General features: G+C 41.9%; 2 protein-coding genes across 6 annotated transcripts in view; one reads left to right on the forward strand and one right to left on the reverse strand.

Annotated features, from left to right (window-relative positions):
* LOC135527966 (serine/threonine-protein kinase WNK2-like) overlaps positions 1-12,665 on the reverse strand; it is a 66,668-nt gene extending 54,003 nt beyond the window's left edge. For 3 of the 4 annotated variants that reach the window (XM_064956673.1, XM_064956672.1, XM_064956670.1), the window contains exons 1-2: positions 12,336-12,663; positions 6,077-6,862 (exon numbers count right to left, since the gene is read on the reverse strand). In XM_064956673.1, the coding sequence (XP_064812745.1) occupies positions 6,077-6,706 (630 nt within the window). In that variant the 5' untranslated portion in view covers positions 6,707-6,862; positions 12,336-12,663. Of the gene's footprint in view, positions 1-6,076; positions 6,863-12,335 lie in introns of all 4 variants that reach the window. The other variant, XM_064956669.1, reaches the window with a different exon arrangement.
* LOC135527969 (ninjurin-1-like) overlaps positions 1-21,353 on the forward strand; it is a 100,241-nt gene that overhangs the window by 57,510 nt on the left and 21,378 nt on the right. The window lies entirely within an intron of this gene.

A 21,353-nucleotide genomic window follows, 5' to 3' on the forward strand; every position in this document is an offset into this window, starting at 1 on the left:
CCATTTTGACACAACTTTGGAAGTCTGCTTGGGGTCATTGTCCATTTAGAAAACCCATTTGCAACCAAGCTTTAACTTCTCTAGGGTAGGGGGCAGCATTTGGAATTAAAAGTGTGCCCAAATTAAACTACCTTCTACTCAGGCCCAGAAGAAAGGCTATGCATATAATTAGTAGATTTGGATAGAAAACACTACAGTCTCCAAAACGGTTATACTCACGTTATTTTAACAGAACTGTTTTGGCTGGCGAAAACCTGAGAAAAATCCATTCAGGAAGTTGGACTTCTTTTTTTGGGTAGTTTTCTATGCAACGCCATTACAGTATCCATTGACTTAGGACTCAAATTGCAGTTCCTATGCCTTCCACTAGATGTCAGTCTTTAGAAATGGTTTCAGGCTTGTATTCTGAAAAATGAGGGAGTAAGAGCAATCTGAATGAGTAGACCCTGCCGTGTCACAGACCTTTTTCATGTACGTGACCGGGAGAGTGCCTCTGTTTACCTTTTATATTGACGTTATTGTCCGGTTGAAATATTATCGATTATTTAGGCTAAAAACAAATCTGAGGATTGAATATAAACATCGTTTGCCATGTTTCTATGAACTCCACGGATACAATTTGGATTTGAGCCTGTGGATTACTGAAGAAAATGTCTCTTTATATCCGAAAACTGAGGTTATCAAACAAAAGGAACATCTATTGAATAAATGAATGTCTGAGTGCAAATATATGAAGATGAAAGGTAAATTATTAATTTCTCAATTTCTGACTTGTGTAACTCTTCTACTAGGCTGGTTACTGTTTGTAACGATTTGTCTGCTGGGCTAAGTTCTCAAATAATTGTACGGTATGCTTTTGCCATAAAGCATTTGAAATCTGACACCGTTGTTAGGTTTAAAGATTAACTTCTTGTGAATCCATGTAAAATAGTTGTCTTTTCTGAATTTATATAATGAGTATCTGTATTTGGCGCTCTGCAATCTCACTGGATGTTGGCCAGGTGGGACACTAGCGTCCCACAACCTCTCTAGGGTAACTTCCTGACTGATGTCTTGATGTTGCTTCAATATATCCACATCATTTTACTACTCATGGTGCCATCTATTTTGCGAAGTGCACTAGTCCCTCCTGCAGCAAAGCACCTCCACAACATGATGCTGCCACCCCCCATGCTTTACGGTTGGGATGGTGTTCTTCGGCTTGTGCATTTGCAAACCGTAGTCTGGTTCTTATGGCAGTTATGGAGCAATGGCTTCTTCCTTGCTGAGCGGCCTTTCAGGTCATGTCGTAATAGGAATAATTTTACTGTGGATATAGATACTTTTGTAACTGTTTCCTCCAGCATCTTCACAGGGTCCTTTGCGGTTCTGGGATTGATTTGCTCTTTTTGCACCAAAGTACGTTCATCTCTAGGAGACAGAACGTGTCTCCTTCCTGAGCGGTATGACGGCTGCGTGGTCCCATGGTGTTTATACTTGCGTACTATTGTTTGTACAGATGAATGTGGTACCTTCAGGCGTTTGGAAATTGCTCCCAAGGATGAACCAGACTTGAACCAGTCTACCATTTTTTTTTTCCTGAGGTCTTGGCTGATTTTATTTTCCCATTATGTCAAGCAAAGAGGCAGAGTTTGTAGGTAAGCCTTGACATACATCCACAGGTACATCTCCAATTGCCTCAAATTATGTCAATTAGCCTATCAAACTTAAAGCCATGACATCATTTTCTGGAGTTTTCCATGCTGTTTAAAGGCAGTCAATTTAGAGTGTTTAACATCTGACCCACTGGAATTGTGATACAGTGAAATAATCTCTCAGTAAACAATTGTTGGAAAAATGACTTGTCATGCACAAAGTAGATGTCCTAACCGACTTGCAGAAACTATAGTTTGTTAACAAGAAATGTGTGGAGTGGTTGAAAAATGAGTTAATGACACCAACCTAAGTATGTAAACTTCCCACTTCAACTGTGTGTATAACATTTATAAAAACCTGTTTTCGGTTGTGTTATTATGGGGTATTGTGTGTAGATTGCGGAGGATTATATATATATATATATATTTTTTTAAATCCATTTTAGAATAAGGCTGTAACGTAACAAAAATGTGGAAAAAGTCAAGGGGTCTAAATACTTTCCCAAGGCGATGTACATGTATAACCTTTGTGGTAAAAACTGTGGACTGCAGGATCCGACAGTAGCTTTCAGAGAGAACGACTCCAGGTCTGTGATACGGTTGGCCCACTAAGGAAACTTCTGTCAGTGACTAGGCCTACCATTTCTTTACACCTGCTAGGCTTTGTCAGTGTGAGTTTCACCATTTCATACATATGACAAGGACTAACTCTGTCATGAACTAGTCAAGGCCTTTTCTACAGTTCACACACTGCCTTTGTGCCTTGGTCACAGTTCACACATTCTAGCTACAGCTACCCCCGAGCATAGCCTGGTCATGTATGTTCTTTAGCCAACAGGACACCTGTAACGGGCTTGGCCCACTTCACCATGGCTTTGTGACAAAGGAGCTCTGACATGCTGGAGGACACAGGCACTAACGAGGCACAGTTAGAGCCATTGTGTACCTCTCTCACTGCCCCATGGGCTGTGACCAATAACAAACTTGGAAAAATAAAACAAAAGTTGTCTAACTTGTAAATTGCTTTCTTAACTTGCAGTGCACACACTACAAACCACTAACTACCTTATTGTATTTGTTTTCAATTAAAAATGGTCAAAAAACAAAAATAGCTTCTTCGTCAAATAATTTCTCAAGCAAGAATTTACCTAGGAATGCCTTGGAGTGGAAAACTACAAACTAGCCTTTATTGGCAGAGAGGTTTAGAACTCTTTCTTATTGGTCAATTAACAAACGTACCACCTGGTGGTCGCCAGGCAGGCCAAAACTCCATCCCACCAAAACATTTTATGCCGCCTTTTCAAACTGCTTACACTAAAAGGGCATTATCATTTTCACACTATTATTCCAACCGTGTGTGTGTGTAATATATACATACATACATACACACACACACACTTTGAAGGCACTGGGCCTTTAACAATAGGCCTCAATCCAAAACAGGAAGTCCAGACTTTTGGTCAGAGTATGCTCAACGCCCATTAGAACTGGTGACAGGAGGGTGTGCAGTTACTGTCCTTATCTCAGCGAGAGCAAGTTTCATTCCGCTGCCATGGTGTCAGCACAATCACTGCATTCAGAAGCACAACAGCAGATTTTATCTGCAGAGCAGCGTGCACCCTGCCAAATACCAGCGCACACGCAACCCTGTATGTGTGCAAGACCTGATTATACACCATCTTAAAACAGAACTGAGCTAGAGTGAGTCAGAACCAAAGAACTTCCAAGAGTGAGTGACAGACCTTGATGATTAGTAGCCGAGTAAGAGTCCGACAACGAAAATTAGACTTTACAATTTACATACATTAACATGTAGGATGCGTGTGTGTGTGCACCTCAGGTACACATACATGTATGTGAGAATGGAATTTCTCCCTTATCAGCACACATTAGCACTCTGCCATCTGTGTGGTGCCAGGGCAGACAGAGAAAGTGATGTAGATAGTGGCAGACTGAGTAGTGAGAAAAGCCTGAGAGAAGAGAGCAAGAGAAAGCCAGTAGCAGAGAGAAAGAGCAAGATAGAGTAAGTGAGGGGGAAAAATGACCAACAGGGAGAGAGATAGCACAGGACCAGATTAAACTTCCAGGCAGAAGGGCCACATGACTGACAGAGGGAGGGAAACAGTGGAAAATCACAGACGTTCCCCTCTTTCTATCCCAAACAAGAAATGCTCCAGCAACATTCACATAGCACCAGAGTACACTGAACACAGGGCTGGCACCACCCACGTGCCCGGTTGAGGGCCAAATGTGCACACTGATTAACGTGCACAGTAGCTGAGCCTACCATGCACTGCTGTTGAGGGTGAATGAGGCGTCGGGGTGACGGCAGAGTAGAGGGCATTTTTTCTCATTAAACTCCAGAGGCTTGTCTGGGCCCTTCAGACAGTGAGCTGTAAAACAGGCCCTTTATAGGCCATCCGGGCACTTTCATCCCTAGTACCCAGCATTACTGTTAAAGCTGCTGAATCTAACTTAGCTAGTAGACTGTATTGCAGCACAGTCTAAGTGGATCCATGTTCAATTTCACATGCCTGTCCATAATTAGATTACACAGAGACACCCACCCACATTAGGTGCTATATCCCTTAAACTCCACTCTGGACCTGGAAGCCAGTTCCACTGCATGTTTTCCCATTGCGCCCCTCTAACCAGGAACTGATTTAGACCTGGGACTCCAGGTGTGTGCAGTTAATAATCAAGTACAACAGAAAACCAGCAGGCGCCGGACCTCGTAGGGTAAGAGTTCAGCACCGCTGTCCTATAGGATGCATGCAACACTACCATTTCCAATGACTTCAGGCACCAACATGTGACTCAATCAACAGGGCCACCTCAAGCTCTAATCAATGCTTCTAATAAATTAGGCTAAAAGTCCTAGGGAAGAACCAGAAAGCATCAGCGTTCTGATGAAAACCATTGAGCAGGGCAGCATTTCTCTCAACAATGCCATTTATGAGGAACAATCTGTTAAAACCGACAATACAATAGGCCTACATAGAGAATTGAGGAAGAAAATGGTAGTGGGAAAATGGAACCTTGAATGGTGGTTTGTGTTTTTAATAGCAAACTGCCCACTAAAGGGAGTGTGTGCACACATCTATGGGAAAACAGTAGGCTATAGAATGAATGATTTACTGTTCCACATCCGGTGTCCAATTATGAGTTTGCTCGTTTGAGTAGATATTGGCTTCCTCTATTCCATGATCACCTATATGGCATCATCATCCCAGTGAAAAGAGGAATCTGTCTCTCAGGGCCAAGCGTGTCATTGCTTGAACAATGCTGAATGTCCCTCCTCTGACTAGGAGGGAGACATACAGCTGCACTCCTGAGATTTCACTTCTGGGCTAACTTTTCATGATCCCACGAGGTAGGCCAAGCAACATTCTCACTCACACACCTGAAAGAGCTTCATCAAGGCCACAGGGTCACCACACCGCTCCCAGCATGCATAAGCACATTTCAGCTGCTTCCTGTCAGCAGCCCTCCTGTTGCACAGCAGGGGATTTACCCCTCATCTGCATACTGCTGGGACAAAACTCGCAAGCACTCTACCCTATACTGTCTGACTGCTTAAATACAGCCCAATATGGAAATTCTTCTTTTAGTGTTATATGAAATTTTATTTGCATATAGGCTATCCAGCACACAGGCACACTTGTATTGTTATATGGGTTTGTTTGGGTCTGCACTAGGGACACTAGGTCCATGAGGAGCCTAGTCATGGTTACTGATGGTCATTCATTTAAAACCACGCTTCCTGTGAGAGAGAGAAGTAGTGAAGTCTGCAGCACGGGATTGAGGTCAAAAATAATTAGTTTGTGATTTTCCAGTGTCTAACACACTTAGATCAGTTAGTCTCCTTGTTTCAACAAGACCCTAAGAATAGAGTCAGTGTAGCCTACAAAGGCCTCTTGGTCAATAGCAGAGACAAATGCTTGTCAATCCTACAGACCTCTTATAACCATTTAAAATTTAGTGGAAACCCATTTACAACTTAGTAGATTCCCATTCCCTACAGTAGTCTAGCTGATTGACAGCTCCCCGTAGACATCACCATTATGCTGTCATGAAGTGTGAACATTCACTGACAGCGTAAGAGAGAGGACTGTGAGCCATGCATCAGCCCTCTAATGGAAATCACTCGGTGAAACCAACCAGTCGAGTAGGACACCCATCAGAGAGAGCCAGAGGACTCACAGAGGCATGTTGATACTTAATATGCGATGATGTTTCATAGACAGAAGTGCATTGAAATGTCCCAATCTATAGTTGTCCAAATTAAACCCATAGCTGCATTACTATAAATGTTTTAAATGTATTAAAAGTTTGAGCAGATCGAATAAGTCTTCTTATTCACAACAAACTGCAGTGAAGTGCTTGAGCATCAGGACACTATGGTCAAAAAAAAAAAAAAAAAAGAAGGTACAGCATCTTACCTGAAGTTCACACCAGGCAACTTCCACCCAGGTGTCAGTATCCAGACCTTTATAGACAGTCTTGAAGGACCCTCTCCCGAGCTCGATATCGAACTTGAGAAACCGTCCCCCAGGGGACGTGGAAACAGCTTTCATCTCAGCCTCTTCCTCCTCGCTAGCAGTTCTGACAGTGTTTTTACTGCCGTCGGTGGATGCAACATTCAATTTATCCACAGTCTTCTCCTTCTCATCAGCGCTGGCGCTCTCTGTGGCGCTGTCTTTCTTCCCCCCTTGACTCTCGGGACTGGAGCTCTCCTGTGGCCCTAACTGAGCCCCCCGTGTCCTGTCAACTATCGTGCGCAGGCTTACATTGAGGATTTTACTCCGGTTGTCACATTCTGGCACCTCAAAGGCCTGCTCATCAGAGTCTGAGAACCACAAACTTCTCCTGATGAATCTTTGGCGCACGATCCGCTGATAATTCGATGGAGGATATGCACTTGGGTCGCTCCCACCTCTCACGACCGTCGAAGTGTCCATATTAGTGACGTTTCCATCTCTGATAGTCTCATACATATTTATGTTGAGTTCGCATTGTGAATTGGGAAGAGATGGGTATTTAAATCCATCGGGCTCGGCACCCGATTCCATGGCGATTTAATTGTTGAGTCACTGACGTTTCCAGATGATTGCCATGGCTATTCCCAAAGTGAAGATGGAGTGGGGGCCGAATATCTGCAGCACACGCCCGGTGACAATTCTTCAGCATGGGGGTATCAACGGAACGATGTCAGTGTGCACATCAATCTAAACAGAAGCACAAAAGAAATGTTTCAAAAACAGTGTTGAAAGATTTAAAAGGAGTGGAAGCCGAAAACATTAACATAGACTTGCAAAGTTTATTTCTCAAAATATATAAACCAAATCTTGTTGTTTTCTGGTTCCTGGCTCAGTCATACTGACATAGGAATAACTAGCAAAAGTTTGAGAAATTAAAAATGCTAGAGAGGAAAGATGACACTGAAAAACAAATGGTTGTAAAAGCTGGCTGAAAGATGCATCTAGCCAGATAGCTATTTAATGAACGTAATTTACAGCATTTAGCAGGTGAACATAAAGAGCTAGCTAGCATTTAACTAAATAAACAACCTGGACTTAAGGGTAGATGTAACATAGTAGACAAATCTGGGCCACTACAATTTGTATAATATGTTACATATTAAAATTTGTGGATAAAAATAGTTAAAGGGTTAGGGGACGGTCTAGTAGTTGCAAAGTATCAAGACAAAAGTTAAGTAGTTGCAAGCTGCAAATTAGCAAACATTCTAAAGTAGTCTGTGACCACGTTTACATGCACACCAATATCCCATTATTATACTCAAGTATTTACAATAACTCAAAAAGGCTTGTATCCGGGTTATGAAAAACCTGGATAAGACCCCTGGGATATGCTGATCTAAGACCGGATACTGTGGCATGTAAACATCTTATCCCGTTTACTGTTGTTTTTAAAAAGGTCTGCGCAGGCTCAGGTTCCCATATCGTGGGGTGTTGTGTGAAGTCCATAATTTGCCTACTATAATTAATTTACGTTACGTTTCTGCTTATCATTTCTGACATGTCGTATGCCATATTATAATTTCCGACATTTGGTAGGCCATTTGTCTGTCAACTATAACTTTGATACATGCAGCTTCTCTGTCATAACTTCTTGCCCCAGTAGACTAAATAAAGTGCTCACCAGAATAAGGTCTTAAGTCAATAGAATGAATGCATTGGTAATCTTGTTAACACTTGTAAAATTGTCTGTTTTGTTTAGGGAACAGGGAGAAAAAGGTAACTCCAAAAGAATGGTAAAATTAGTCCTGTGCAAAACGTCAGTTTCACCGGTTAAGGAAATTAATCTGTGAAAAACGACAACACGTTTCTGATAAGACCTGTTTGTCTTGGGTGCATATTTTGATTGGTTGAAACATGAGAAAGTATTCCGACCCCTTTCCACATTGTTACGTTTTCTATTTTTCCCTTCCTTAATCTACACACATAATGACAAAGCAAAAACAGGTTGACATTGTTGCTAATTTATTTCAAATTTAAAAAAAATAAAAAATAATAATATTTAAATAACTATTCAGAGCCTTTGCTATGGAGACTTTAAATTTAGCTCTGGTGCATCCCGTTTCCAATGAGCATCCTTGAGCTTTTTCTACAACTTGAGTGGAGTCCACGTGTGGTAAATTAAATTGATTTGACAAGATTTGGAGAGGCTCACACCCGTCTGTCTACATAAGGTCCCACAGTTGACAGTTCATGTCAGAACAAAAACCAAACCACGAGGTTGAAGGAGTTGACCGTAGAGCTCTAAGACAAGATTGTGTCGAAAGAAAATATCTGGAGAAGGGTACCAAAACATAACTGCAGCATTGAAGGTCTCCAAGAACAGTGACCTCCATCGTTCTCAAATGGAAGAAGTTTGGAACAGCCAAGACTCTTCCTTCAGCTGGCCCTCCAGCCAAACTGAGCAATCAAGGGAGAAGGGCCTTGGTCAGGGAGGTGACCAAGAACCCGATCACCAGTCTGACAGAGCTCTAGAGTTCCTCTGGGGAGATGGGAGAACCTTTGAAGGACAACCATCCCTGAAGCACTCCACCAGTCAGGCCTTTATGGTAGAGTGGCTTGGCGGAAGCCACATTACAGCCTGCATGTAGTTTTCCAAAAGGCACCTGAAGGACTGAGACCATGAGAAACAAGATTATATGGTCTGATGAAACCAAGATTGAACTCTTTGGCCTGAATGCCAAGCGTCACATCTGGAGGAAACCTGGCACCATCCCTACGGTGAAGCATGGTGGTGGCAGCATCATGCTATGGGGATGTTTTTCCAGAGGCAGGGACTGGGAAACTAGCCAGAACCGAGGGAAAGATTAACAGAGCAAAGTACTTAGAGAGCCTTGACAAAAACCTGCACCAGAGCGCTCAGGACCTCCGACTGGGGAAAAGGGTTCACCTTCCACAGGACAATGACCATGAAAATAGCTGTGCAGCGACACTCCCCATCCAACCTAAGAGTTTGAGAGGATCTGCAGAGAAGAATGGGAGAAACTCCCCAAATGCATGCGTGTCAAGCCTGTAGCGTCATACCCGCAAAAAAAAAAAAATCAAGGCTGTAATCGCTGCCAAAGGTGCTTCAAAAAGTATTGAGTAAACTTTTTTATACATTTGCAACATTTTCTATACCCGTTTTGTTTGTTGTTTTTTAACCTTTAATTAACTAGGCAAGTCAGTTAAGAACAAATTCTTATTTTCAATGACGGCCTAGGAACAGTGGATTAACTGTTCAGCTCAGGGGTTTGAACTTGCAACCTTCTGGTTACTAGTCCAACGCTCTAACCACTAGGCTACCCTGCCGCTTTGTCATTATGGGGGTATTGTGTTGATTGATGAGGAAAACAATTTAATACCTTTTAGAATATGGCTGTAACATAACAAAAATTTGGAAAAAGGGGTCTGAATACTTTCCCAAATGCACTGTACATACCACACAAGGGTTTCTTTATTTTTTACATTGTAGAATAATAGTTAAGACAAACTATGAAATCATGTAGTAACCAAGTGTTAGAATGCCAAGAGTGTGCAAAGCGCTCAACCAGCTTCATGAAGTAGTCACCTGGATTGCATTTCAATTAACAGGTGTGCCTTGTTTAAAAGTTAATTTGTGGAATTCCTTTCCTTCTTAATGCATTTGAGCCAAATCAGTTGTGTTGTGACAAGGTAGGGGTGGTATACAGAAGATATCCCTATTTGGTAAAGGACCAAGTTCATATTAAGGCAAGAACTGCTCAAATAAGCAAAAGACAGTCCATTATTACTTTAAGACATGGTCAGTCAATCCAGAACATTAAGAACTTTGAAAGTGTCTTCAAGTGCAGTGGCAAAAACCATCAAGCGCTATGATAAAACTGGCTCTCATGAGGACCGCCACAGGAAATGAAGACCCAGAGTTACCTCTGCTGCAGAGGATAAGTTCATGCGAGTTACCAGCCTCAGAAATTGCAGCACAAATAAAATGCCTCAGAGTTCAAGTAAAACAGATCTCAACATCAGCTGTTCAGAGGAGACAGCTTGAAACAGGCTTTCATGGTCAAATTGCTGGTGGAAATTGGTCCTTTGGTCTCAGTCCAAACTTGAGATTTTTGGTTCCAACCACCATGTCTTTCTGAGCCACAGAGTAGGTGAATGGATGATCTCTGCATGTGTGGTTCCCACCACGAAGAATGGAGGATGTGGTGTGATGGTGCTTTGGTGACACTGATTTATTTAGAATTCAAGGCACACTTAACCAGCATGGCTACCACAGCGATACGCCATACCATCTGGTTTGCGCTTAGTGGGACTATCATTTGTTTTTCAACAGGAAAATGACCCAACACACCTCCAGGCTGTGTAAGAGCTATTTGACCAAGAGGAGAGTGATGGAATGCTGCGTCAGATGACTTAGCCTCCACAATCACCCAACCTCAATCCAATTGAGATGGTTTGGGATGAGTTGGACCACAGAGTGAAGGAAAAGCAGCCAAGCGCTCAGCATGTGGCAACACCTTCAAGACTGTTGGAAAAGCAGTCGAGGTAAGTTGGTTGAGAGAATGCCAAGAGTGTGCAAAGCTGTCGTCAAGGCAAAGGGTGGCTACTTTGAATCTAAAATATATGTGTGTTTAACACTTTTGGTTGCTACATGATTCCATGTGTTATTTCATAGCTTTGTCTTCACTATTATTCTACAATGTAGGGGGAGGGGGGGGGGGCTGAATGATCACGTGTCCACCCACATAATGGTCTGGGGCTGTTTTTCATGTTAGGGAAATCTTAACGCTACAGCATAATGACATTCTAGACGATTCTGTGCTTTCAACTTTGTGGCAACAGATTAGTGAAGCTCTTTCCTGTTTAAGCATGACAATGCCCCCATGCACAAAGCGAGGTCCATACAGAAATCGTTTGTCGAGATCGGTGTGGAAGAACTTGACTGGCCTGCAGAGCCCTGACCTCAACCCCATCAAACACCTTTGGGATAAATTGGAACGCAGGCCAAGCCTAATCGCCCAACATCAGTACCTGACCTCATTAATGCTTGTGGCTGAATGGAAGCAAGTCATCACAGCAATGTTCCAATATCTAGTGGAAAGCCTTCCCAGAAGAGCAAAGGCTGTTATAGCAGCAAGGGGGGAGGGACTTCATATTAATGTTCATTATTTTGGAATGAGATGGTCAATGAGCAGGTGTCCACATACTTTTGGTCATGTGCTGTACTGTCTGCTTGCATAACAGTGTCAAAGATGAACACATTACACTCGCATTCTCTCAAGGGACGCTGAAAGATTTTACTCCACTCCTGTGGAGACAAAATTAACTTGTATAATTTCACTGCAAGAAATGCATAGTTGTGCAGGAATTATTACATGTGAGAAGTTGTAGTCCTACAGTCAGTGTCCATATTTCAGTTACTATTTCTATTTAACCCATATTACCTTAAATTAGGAATATTCTGTTTGTTCATGGATACAGGGACACTCATGAGCAGAATATCAAAGGTGCATTTAAACAGATGATCCCGAATAATACCTTAAGTGGGATATGAGCTACTATCCAGAATACTGTACACATGTAAACGTGGTCTGTGAGGAGAGTTGAACACTACCTATGGGATGCTAGACACTTGTTATAGGCCCACCTGTCCAACCACCCTTCCCTTCATTTTGGCTTAAGTAGCCTATCTTTTGTAACCATACCAAACACCACATCATACAAATTGAGTGTTCAGGGTTTTCGTTTACCATGCTACGTGTAGTCTTAGAGACCAGGCTTAAATAAAATGTAGCCTGATAAGATTCACATCAGCAAGAGCTTGTGAAATAATTGACAATGTGATCTGGTTAGTTATGTTCTCAACGGGTAGCTACCTAACACCCACTCAAAATGTTATTACATTCGTGGTAATTTGTTTGGAGCCTAACGTAACTCGTTTGAGCAGGCAATGATGCTGGCTGATGCTAGTTAGCCGGCTGATGATGCTAGCTAGCCGACTGATGCTAGCCCCAAATGAAACAACGTTGAACCCAATGACAGTATATAGAAATGTTGAACCACGACGAGACAGCAAAACAAGAACAGTTTATCGGTTTATCCACAATTGCTTATTTTCGTTCCATATAGCTGTTAGGTCCAAGCCGTAAATAATTATAAACGAGAAAACTGTTGCCAATTCGGACGGAATGTCACCAACCTTGCTTCCCGGCCTCGACTCATCCGATGTGGGAAATACGCGTGCCGTTGATCTTTCTGCAGCTTACCTGCGCGAGTGTCTGTCATACGACTTTCAGAGGCGATGAATCTTCAAGAGTTGTTATGCTGATGTCCATAGAGTCCGGGTAAATATCCTCAGTATTTAACTTGAAACGTTATTAGGTCGTCAGAGTTTCCCATCACAAAATAAATCAGCCCGGTAAATGCTACTACTGTCTACTGCTGCGAGGTCCCCTTTTTACAGGTTCCACGCCCATAGTAATGACTGGAGGGCCACCCAATTAAAGCGCACGTTTAGCTTGCGACAACAGAGGAGGCGATACGTGTTGACCCAGCCCATTTGCTTTGTCCACCAGTGAAACGATATATCCCGCAACAACAACAACAAAAATACGCTACGTCTTTAGCCGTTTTTATTTTATTTAACCCTTATTTTGCCCTTAACCAACACAAAAACATCCTATGGCGTTCTGCATTAGCATCGAACAGCCCCCGTGATATGCAGCTTTTCAGGGTAGCTAGAAACCATTATACAAAGGCAGTTAGAAAAGCCAAGGCTAGATTTTTCAAGCAGAAATTTGCTTCCTGCAACACTAACTCAAAAAAGTTATGGGACACTGTAAAGTCCATGTATAAGAACATCTCCTCCCAGCTGCTCACTGCACTGAGGATAGGAAACACTGTCACCACTGATAAATCCACTATAATTGAGAATTTCAATAAGCATTTTTCTACAGCTGGCCATGCTTTCCACCTGGCTACCCCTACCCTGGTCAACAGCACTGCACCCCCTACAGCAACTCGCCCAAGCCTTCCCCATTTCTCTTACTCCCAAATCCAGTCAGCTGATGTTCTGAAAGAGCTGCAAAATCTGGACCCCTACAAACCTGCCGGGCTAGACAATCTGGACTCTTTCTTTCTAAAATGATCTGCCGAAATTGTTGCCACCCCTATTACTAGCCTGTTCAACTTCTCTTTCCTGTCGTCTGAGATTCCCAAAGATTGGAAAGCAGCTGTGGTCATCCCCCTCTTCAAAGGGGGGGACACTCTTGACCCAAACTGCTACAGACCTATATCTATCCTACCCTGCCTTTCTAAGGTCTTCGAAAGCCAAGTCAACAACAGATTACCGACCATTTCGAATCTCACCATACCTTCTCTGCTATGCAATCTGGTTTCAGAGCTGGTCATGGGTGCACCTCAGCCACGCACAAGGTCCTAAACGATATCTTAACCGCCATCGATAAGAAACATTACTGTGCAGCCGTATTCATTGATCTGGCCAAGGCTTTCGACTCTGTCAATCACCACATCCTCATTGGCAGACTCGACAGCCTTGGTTTCTCAAATGATTGCCTCGCCTGGTTCACCAACTACTTCTCTGATAGAGTTCAGTGTGTCAAATCGGAGGTTCTGCTGTCCGGACCTCTGGCAGTCTCTATGGGGGTGCCACAGGGTTCAATTCTTGGACCGACTCTCTTCTCTGCATACATCAATGATGTTGCTCTTGCTGCTGGTGAGTCTCTGATCCACCTCTACGCAGACAACACCATTCTGTATACTTCTGGCCCTTCTTTGGACACTGTGTTAACAACCCTCCAGGCAAGCTTCAATGCCACACAACTCTCCTTCCGTGGCCTTCAATTGCTCTTAAATACAAGTAAAACTACATTTATGCTCTTCAACCGATCGCTGCCTGCATCTGCCCGCCTGTCCAACATCACTACTCTGGACGGCTCTGACTTAGAATACGTGGACAACTACAAATACCTAGGTGTCTGGTTAGACTGTAAACTCTCCTTCCAGACCCACATCAAACATCTCCAATCCAAAGTTAAATCTAGAATTGGCTTCCTATTTCGCAACAAAGCATCCTTCACTCATGCTGCCAAACATACCCTTGTAAAACTGACCATCCTACCAATCCTCGACTTCGGCGATGTCATTTACAAAATAGCCTCCAATACCCTACTCAACAAATTGGATGCAGTCTGTCACAGTGCCATCCATTTTGTCACCAAGGCCCCATATACTACCCACCCTTGCGACCTGTACGTTCTCGTTGGCTGGCCCTCGCTTCATACTCGTCGCCAAACCTACTGGCTCCATGTCATCTACAAGATCCTGCTAGGTTAAAGTCCCCCCTTATCTCAGCTCGCTGGTCACCATAGCATCACCCACCTGTAGCCGGCGCTCCAGCAGGTATATCTCTCTGGTCACCCCCAAAACCAATTCTTTCTTTGGCCGCCTCTCCTACCAGTTCTCTGCTGCCAATGACTGGAACTAACTACAAAAATCTCTGAAACTGGAAACACTTATCTCCCTCACTAGCTTTAAGCACCAGCTGTCAGAGCAGCTCCCAGATTACTGCACCTGTACATAGCCCACCTATAATTTAGCCCAAACAAATACCTCTTTCCCTACTGTATTTATTTTATTTATTTATTTTGCTCCTTTGCACCCCATTATTTTTATTTCTACTTTGCACATTCTTCCACTGCAAATCTACCATTCCAGTGTTTTACTTGCTATATTGTATTTACTTTGCCACCATGGCCTTTTTTTGCCTTTACCTCCCTTATCTCACCTCATTTGCTCACATCGTATATAGACTTGTTTCTACTGTATTATTGACTGTATGTTTGTTTTAATCCATGTGTAACTCTGTGTCATTGTATGTGTCGAACTGCTTTACTTTATCTTGGCCAGGTCGCAATTGTAAATGAGAACTTGTTCTCAACTTGCCTACCTGGTTAAATAAAGGTGAAATAAATAAAAATAAATTAAAAAAATTACTAGGTAAATTGACTGAGAAGACATTCTCATTTACAGCAACGACCTGGTGAATAGTTACAAGGGAAAGGAGGGGGGATGAATGAGACAAGCTAAACTGGGTATGGTCATGATGGTATGAAGGCCAGATTGGGAATTTAGCCAGGACACCTGGGTTAACACACCTACTCTTACGATAAGTGCCATGGGATCTTTAGTGACCACAGAGAGTCAGGACACAGGTTAACGTCTCATCTGAAAAACTGATCACATGGCATTCAATTTATTTTGAGCTATATGGGCAGGAGACTATTAATTTTGATTAAAGACAGCTAGTAGCTATTTCCTATGAAATGATCTGGTCTACATCTCTACCTATGACCATATTGCTGTACTGCCTGAGCATTCAAAATGTAAAGAGTACTTTTGGGTGTCAGGGAAATATGGGAGTAAAAAATAAATATTTTTATTTAGGAATGTAGTGGAGTAAAAGTGTGTGTGTGTGTGTGTGTGTGTGTGTGTGTGTTCGTGTGTGTGTCAGAGAGAGAGAGGTAGAGAGTGAACAGCAAAATGCAAAAAAACTGCCTCCCATAGCCTTCCTTGAGTCACCACTTCCCTCTTGAGTCAACTGACTGACATAACTGTGGATAGGATGAAAGATTAATGATGAAATCTGATTCCCCTAATCCATATAATAAGTGATGTTCTTTTGTAAAACTGTGAGTCCCTCCCAGCATTGAAGCTAAATTAAATGTACACCTTATCATTCCTTGGCTTGGCGTTGGCTCAAGATAACTACAAAGCAAATAGGTTACTGTAGATGCGTCACCACCACACACAAAGGAACCTCAAACTCCAGATTTGTAAATAAAAAAAACAAGAGAGGGCCAAACAGACATGTATATATTGAATATGCATACTTGAAAACAAACATGGTTGAAAACAGTCTTCTATTAAGTTTTCTAGACAGTCTTTGTATAATCTACTCTTCTGGACAAAGAAGTGACCAGAGGGAGGCATACTTTCCACTGAACCCTACACTAAAAGAAAGACCTGCAAGAGTGCACCCTGTGCATGAATTGCAGTAGGCCCATCTATGATAACAAACATAGCAAAACAAATGAGTGCCTTTCTCATTGTGAAAATTATTAACCTAACCTGCAAAAAGACAATCCACTCAACTGTCATCCGATCCAGGTTACCCTGTAGATATGATTAATTAATAATTTAATAATTAATTTGAGTTCCCTGCTCTAACTAATATTACATACATCTTTGTTTGTATAATTAATTGATATTTAAAAAAAATGTACTAACATGATCATAAATATACACCCAGGCCTATGTTTCAATAATAATGTATTTTATTTGTAGACAACAACCCTGGACTTTGGTCTTCAAATGTGATAATTTCAATCTATGTAGCAGCTATGCCAGAGCAACTTTTTGTCCCCAGGCAAGCTATTATTATGGGGTGTATAATACTAGGATACATACAGCAGGATTTATGCAGTTGATCCAAATCAGGAAATTAATCCATCCCCTATTCCACAGCACTCGCGACCCAAGAGCTCACTTTCCTTCGCGGAGCAGACAAGTTGGTTCCACATTTTTTAATTAATAATTTTTTTAATTTTTTAACTTGCATCTTGTTTTTTGTTTTTTTACCCCTGACATTGCCATCAATATGGAAATGAACGGCAGCGCCGACAGAGAAAATGGAGGGGGGGTAAGTGATGATCTGTAGTTGCAACATACTTAGCATCAAAGTAACAAGTTATCTCACTTCCAAGAGAGGTAATGGACTGGCAGCAATGTTGCCATTGCCATCCACATTAGCCACTGTCGCCCGTTTAGCTAGGCTAACAAACCTGCCAATGTAGGCCTAACAATATAACTAACAATATAATCATGTTTGTAGACACAAAATACACTTTTACTGAAGCACACAATATTTCTTATTATAGTTTCCCTAAATGTAATAGCGGCTAGTCAGCTAATCTTGCTCTAAAATTGGTTACCATGGTGCCAGTGTGAGTTTATAGGCTGCTGCGCTTAAAGAGGCAGAGGCTGTGAGATCCCTCAGACAACTGCATCACCTTTCATTCTTGGGATGTAAGCATCGAAGGCGATGCCATGATATAAAGAAGAAAAACACAACATTGTAGCTTAACTAAATATTTTATCAACACAAAACAACCTGTTGTAATATCGTGCACCATAATGTTCTCTACATTTCTTTGTGTCTACAAGATCTCCACCAATTAAGCCTTATTTGGAACCATATTGGATGCATTTTAAGAAATGCTTCATTTTTTACAACCTTTTATAACACCATTTTACAATACCCTTTTATAGCACAGAGATCAGATACATAACACCATTAAAATCTAACTAGTAATCAACACATTTTCAGTTTAGAAACGTTTTGGAGGGCACCCCACAATGTAACCTTGGCTATTGTTATAATAAAAAATGATTATAATCCTTGTTAGCAGAGCCCTTTAGTGCTTAGGATAGATTGTATAGGTGAGGTTAGTCAGTTGAAATTATGATTTTGTTTTGGGACAGTCTACGGATCAGATCAAGACTTGGCCTTTCCTGAAATGGCTGACATCTTTTGGCCAGGTTTCCGGTGAAAGTCTGCATCCCTTGAGGAGTTGTGCCTCTATGCACCTAAGTGGCCCAGTGAATAATGAATGCCCTTTGTGTTGTATCCCTGACACAATGTTCCAATAAGAAACAGTTTTCTTTCTTTCATCACACATCCAATTTTAGTGGAAATAATTCTAAAGGGCTTGGTGTACGCATTTTGCTTAATGCATTTATGGTATTGATATGATGGTGCTCAATCAAATACTTTCATTAGCAATTTTGTGTTAACTAGACCCCTGTAAAGTGTTTTTAATGACATTGTGTGTTCCCATTTCCCCAGTTATTGGGAGGTAGTTTAGTGCTACTTATAAAGCAATAACACTTTACAGAGGGAGGAAATGAGCTTCATTGTGTCATCCCAACAGCCTGGCCCTGTCCCCCATATAGCTCCTTTAAATTTCAGAGAGAGAGAGAGATAGAGTGTGCGCATGCATGCGTGCGTGCTTGCCAGTATGTCTAGCTACTGTCCTGAGACTGTCACAGTTGAGTCACAGAGGACAGAATATTGATATCTTTACACTCGATTCAATGTGCAATTGGTGTCATTTACAATATGTCTCCCCACAGTGAGAGTGAATAATACCTCATGGACGCTGTGTAAATTGCTTTCTGTCCTCTCAGAGGACTTTATTTAATTTGCACTGCCTGAGCTCAAATCCGAGCCTGGAGATCCGCAGAACTACTATGTTTATTTTCTACCTGGTAGTTAATCGACTGATAAATGTTCTTGATTAGGTATAGCTAGTGGCGATTTTATCATGTCGATCTTGGTGGGACAAACAAAAGCATTTTTTGGGGGGATGCATGGCAACAAAGCCACTAAACAATATATTAACTGCACTACAACGGTGACAAACGGAGCCCACAAACTGTTAGGGCCTACATAAAGCTGTCCCAACAGCAGAGCTTGCTTTTCAGCGCCATGGAGTGAATCCTTACCACCGCTACAACTTGCTATCAGCGGAGCCTTGTCTGGCAGCTAAACAGTTCATTCAGCCTCATTTACTGATTTAAAAAAAACATAGCTGATATGACTGACTTGTGTAAACAAATGTGGTTTCTACTGACAATTAAGATGTACAAACTATGGCATAAGGGAACAATGAGCGGATAGGAGGCAATCCGTCATTTCGATTAAGACATTAATGAACGAGCTAAGATGGACGTAGTCAATATAACTGTTTGTAAATCACTTTTGAAATGTACATCAACAGAATTTAGAACATGGGCCATTCTTACAGTATTCTCCCTGTACACCAAGCCAAAACCATAGGATAAATAAAGGGGGCATATAAGTAGACAATGAAAGCTCTTACAATATTCGATTATGACTTTTGTCTAAAACAGGCTGTAGGCTACATGTGCACCACCAATTCAGAACAGTAGGCTAAATTATGAAGGGGTTAATGGACCAAATTATTAGGGTGAGGCATATGGGCTACTAATGGGGTTAAGGGACCAAATTATTAGGGTGAGGCACATGGGCTACTGATGTCAGCCAACATACACTTAGTATTCATTTCTTAGCTACAGTATACATATCTCCCTGGCATATTACATTATTTATGCAGCAACATACAATACATTTTTGGACTCACCGTTGTGCTGTGCTCACTTGAACAGGAAGGTCCTTCTTGTGGACAAATTTTGTCATGTAACTTTGTCATCGAAGTCTGGCATTCTCTGGATTTATGGTGCTTTCAAGACAACTAGGAACTCTGAAAAAAACTAGGTTGAATCATGACGTCAGTGAGCTTCAGGTCGGAGATCTAGAAAGAGGTCCGGGTTCCCAACTTGGAATTCCGAGTTGGATGACTGTTCAAAATGTATGTCCCAGTCGGAACACATTTTTTTCAGAGTTCCCAGTTGTCTCGAACTCACTGAAGTTAGAGATTTCCCAGTTCTGAGTTTCCAGTTGTTTTGAATGCAGCAGAAGTCATACTTGATTGACAGCATGACCAATATATTCAACTTTTTCTAGCCCATGGTGTTGTGTGTGAATGTTTATCCTTTTAAGCTTGGAAAAGAGACCCTTAAACCCAGACTTGGACCACACCCCCTCTCCACCAAATAGAAGGCAGGGGAAGCAAAATAGTGATTGCTTTGCATCGCTTGCAGTTAGCCACTGATTCCTTCCAAACCACTCATTGTTGAATTTGCGATTTCCAACTTGTTGCGTAATGTTTATTTCCAATGTCTGATGAGCACCAATACATTTTATCTATAATTTCTCTTCATATGACAAGGATTTGCCAGTAGATTGTTGATGATGACTGCTTGTCTAGCTTGCTAGCTAAGATTTTGAAGGTATGACGTTGACATGATCAGTCCAATCAAAGCTACAGTAGATATAACAGGCACTGATAATGTAAATCTATGGCAGCACCCAAGGGGGCTTGAATTTCCTAGCTCTCCCTGTAGATTTTGCGGTGACGTAGTGTCCCCATGAGTGACAGAACACTGAGCCAATCACTGCGCAACCAGAGAAGATTTTTTTTTTATATTGTTTGCAAACTGATATGTGACACATGTTAATGCCAAAATAACATGCAAAACAGGCATATGAAAAAACATACACACACATATGTATGTATATACAGTGGGGCAAAAAAGTATTTAGTCAGCCACCAATTGTGCAAGTTTTCCCACTTAAAAAGATGAGAAAGGCCTGTAATTTTTATCATAGGTACACTTCAACTATGACAGACAAAATGAGAAAAGAAATCCAGAAAATCACATTGTAGGATTTTTTGTGAATTTATTTGCAAATTATGGTGGAAAATAAGTATTTGGTCACCTAAAAAACAAGCAAGATTTCTGGCTCTCACAGACCTGTAACTTCTTCTTTAAGAGGCTCCTCTGTCCTTCACTCGTTACCTGTATTAATGGCACCTGTTTGAACTTGTTATCAGTATAAAAGACACCTGTCCACAACCGCAAACAGTCACACTCCAAACTCCACTATGGCCAAGACCAAAGCTGTCAAAGAACACCAGAAACAAAATTGTAGACCTGCACCAGGCTGGGAAGACTGAATCTGCAATAGGTAAGCAGCTTGGTTTGAAGAAATCAACTGTGGGAGCAATTATTAGGAAATGGAAGTCATACAAGACCACTGATAATCTCCCTTGATCTAGGGCTCCACGCAAGATCTCACCCAGTGGGTTCAAAATGATCACAAGAACGGTGAGCAAAAATCCCAGAACCACACGGGGGGACCTAGTGAATGACCTGCAGAGAGCTGGGACCAAAGTAACAAAGCCTACCATCAGTAACACACTACGCCGCCAGGGACTCAAATCCTGCAGTGCCAGACGTGTCCCCCTGCTTAAGCCAGTACATGTCCAGGCCCATCTGAAGTTTGCTAGAGAGCATTTGGATGATCCAGAAGAAGATTGGGAGAATGTCATATGGTCAGATGAAACCAAAATATAACTTTTTGATAAAAACTCAACTCGTCGTGTTTGAAGGACAAAGAATGCTGAGTTGCATCCAAAGAACACCATACCTACTGTGAAGCATGGGGGTGGAAACATCATGCTTTGGGGCTGTTTTTCTGCAAAGGGACCAG

This window comes from Oncorhynchus masou, chromosome 33 (assembly GCF_036934945.1).
Source record: "Oncorhynchus masou masou isolate Uvic2021 chromosome 33, UVic_Omas_1.1, whole genome shotgun sequence".
NCBI classification, from domain to species: domain Eukaryota; kingdom Metazoa; phylum Chordata; class Actinopteri; order Salmoniformes; family Salmonidae; genus Oncorhynchus; species Oncorhynchus masou.